Consider the following 2,136-nt stretch of genomic DNA (forward strand, 5'->3'; position numbering starts at 1 on the left):
ACTCATAGTAAAGTCCAGAAATATGATTTTTATTTAAAAACTAATAAAAATATACTAAAAACTAACTAAATTATACTGAAAACTATGTAAAAACAATGCCAAAAAGCGTATAAATTACCCGCTCATCAACATGCATTCGATAAAATTGTTACAGCTGTGTATTGTGATGAAGGAAGTTTTTTCTTTGTGTATAGTTATGGGAGTACTGAAAAAATATTTTTCTGGAACCTTATGTCTGTTGAAATTCGCTCAAGGGGTGATATTGTGTTAAATGTTGCTTCATGTGGTATTTCATCATTACTTCTTCCCAATGGAAGAATGGCACACTCAAGATTCAAAATATCGCTGAATATAACTAAGAATTCTGTATGTAACATGAAACCTGGTTCTCCTCAAGCAATGCTACTGTTGAAAGCGAAACTTATAATTTTGGATGAGGTTTCAATGGTTAGTAGGTACTGCTATGAAGCGCTTGATAAATGCTTGGGTGATATCATGAGGTTTTCTCCAACATATAACAAAAATTTGTCTTTTGGAGAAAAAATGGTTGTACTAGGTGGAGACTTTAGACAAATCCTTCTTGTCATTTTACGAGGATCGAGACAAGATATTATTCATTCAACCATGAATTCATCTTACCTTTAGAAATTTTATAAAGTGCTCAAACTAATAAAAAGCATGAGGCTCTTTGTAGGGACAACTTCAGATCAAGTTGAGACAGAGTAATTTATTGAGTGGTTATTGAAAGTTGGTGATGGTCTAATAGGCAACAATATAGATGGTGAATTTGAGATATGTCTTCCAGAAGATATTGTTATTCCTTATTCAGACCAGGTATTTGATGAATTGGTTCATTTTTCTTATCCAAATATTTTGGAAGACATGTCTTTAAAGGATTTTTTCAATACAAGAACTATACTGGCTCCCACGCTAGACATCATTGAAGAGGGCAACAACCATTTGATGGCTATCATTCTTAGAGGAGAAAAATTATATCTTAGTTCGGATTCAATTTGTATGGATGAAAGGAATATGGAGAGTCAACTAGATTTCTATGGTCCTGAATTACTGAATAGAATAAATTGCTCTGGTTTTCCTCCACATAAATTAATACTCAAGGTTGGTGTTCTGGTGATGCTACTAAGCAATATTGACCAATCCAACAGTCTTTGTAATGGTACAAGGCTACAAGTTAGGAAGCTTGGAAATCATGTCATAGAATGTAAAGTCTTAACGAGTAACAACGTTGGTCATATTACTTTGATTCCAAGAATGAATATAGTATCAACAAAAGAAACTGTCCTATTAGATTTCAACGAAGATAGTTCTCCATAATAGTATCGTTTGCCATGACAATTAATAAGTCTCAGGGATAAACTTTATCTCATGTTGGATTGTACTTGTCCAAACCAATTTTTATATATGGCCAACTATATGTGGCACTTTCAATTATTTTAAATTATCTAACGTAAATATTTTAATTTTATTTTAAATTCTGTATTAAAATTAAATTTAATAATAATTTTTTATAAATTTTTTGAAATAATAATTATTTTGTCTGTTTTTTCTTAAAATATCAAAACAAATAAAAACGTTTTTTGCTTTTATAAATTTTTCCGTGCTAGGCATGGTTCATACACTAGTAATTCACAAAAATCAAGCTATTTCCGTAAATTATTTTTAGGGTTAAGTACTTTTTTTGTCTGTAAGGTTTGGGGTAAAATCAAAATCATCCCCGACTTTTTTTGTATTAAAATCATCCTCAACGACACAAAACATTATAAAATCATCCTTTTCACCTTAAAAAGATAAATTTACCCTTACAAAAAATAAATTTTAAAATTAAAAACACGAAAAATAAATTATAAAATTAAAAATTATAAAATAAAAAAAATTAAACTCCATTCTCCATTCCAGATCATCTTTAGCCTTAACCTTCCCTTATCAACATCCTCTCATCTCTCTCATCTATCCTTTAAAAGACACCCACGCAGCTGTACCGCCAGCTTCTCAACCGGTGTCGACGAGCTTCCATCTGTAGCAAATCGCTGCCTGTCAACTCATCGACGACGACGACCACAACCACCACAAAAGAAGTCTCGAGCGCCGTCGACCAACTGCCGCACGTTCTCTAGA

The 2,136-nt window shown here is 32.0% G+C and overlaps 1 protein-coding gene across 1 annotated transcript; it reads left to right on the plus strand.

Annotated features, from left to right (window-relative positions):
• On the plus strand, nt 376-1,335 carry LOC107611169. Its single transcript, XM_021108274.1, has 2 exons — nt 376-487; nt 767-1,335. Exons 1-2 carry the CDS (start codon nt 376-378, stop codon nt 1,333-1,335), a joined length of 681 nt encoding a protein of 226 aa, XP_020963933.1.

The sequence above is a fragment of the Arachis ipaensis genome, chromosome B08, assembly GCF_000816755.2.
Source record: "Arachis ipaensis cultivar K30076 chromosome B08, Araip1.1, whole genome shotgun sequence".
NCBI classification, from domain to species: Eukaryota; Viridiplantae; Streptophyta; class Magnoliopsida; order Fabales; family Fabaceae; genus Arachis; species Arachis ipaensis.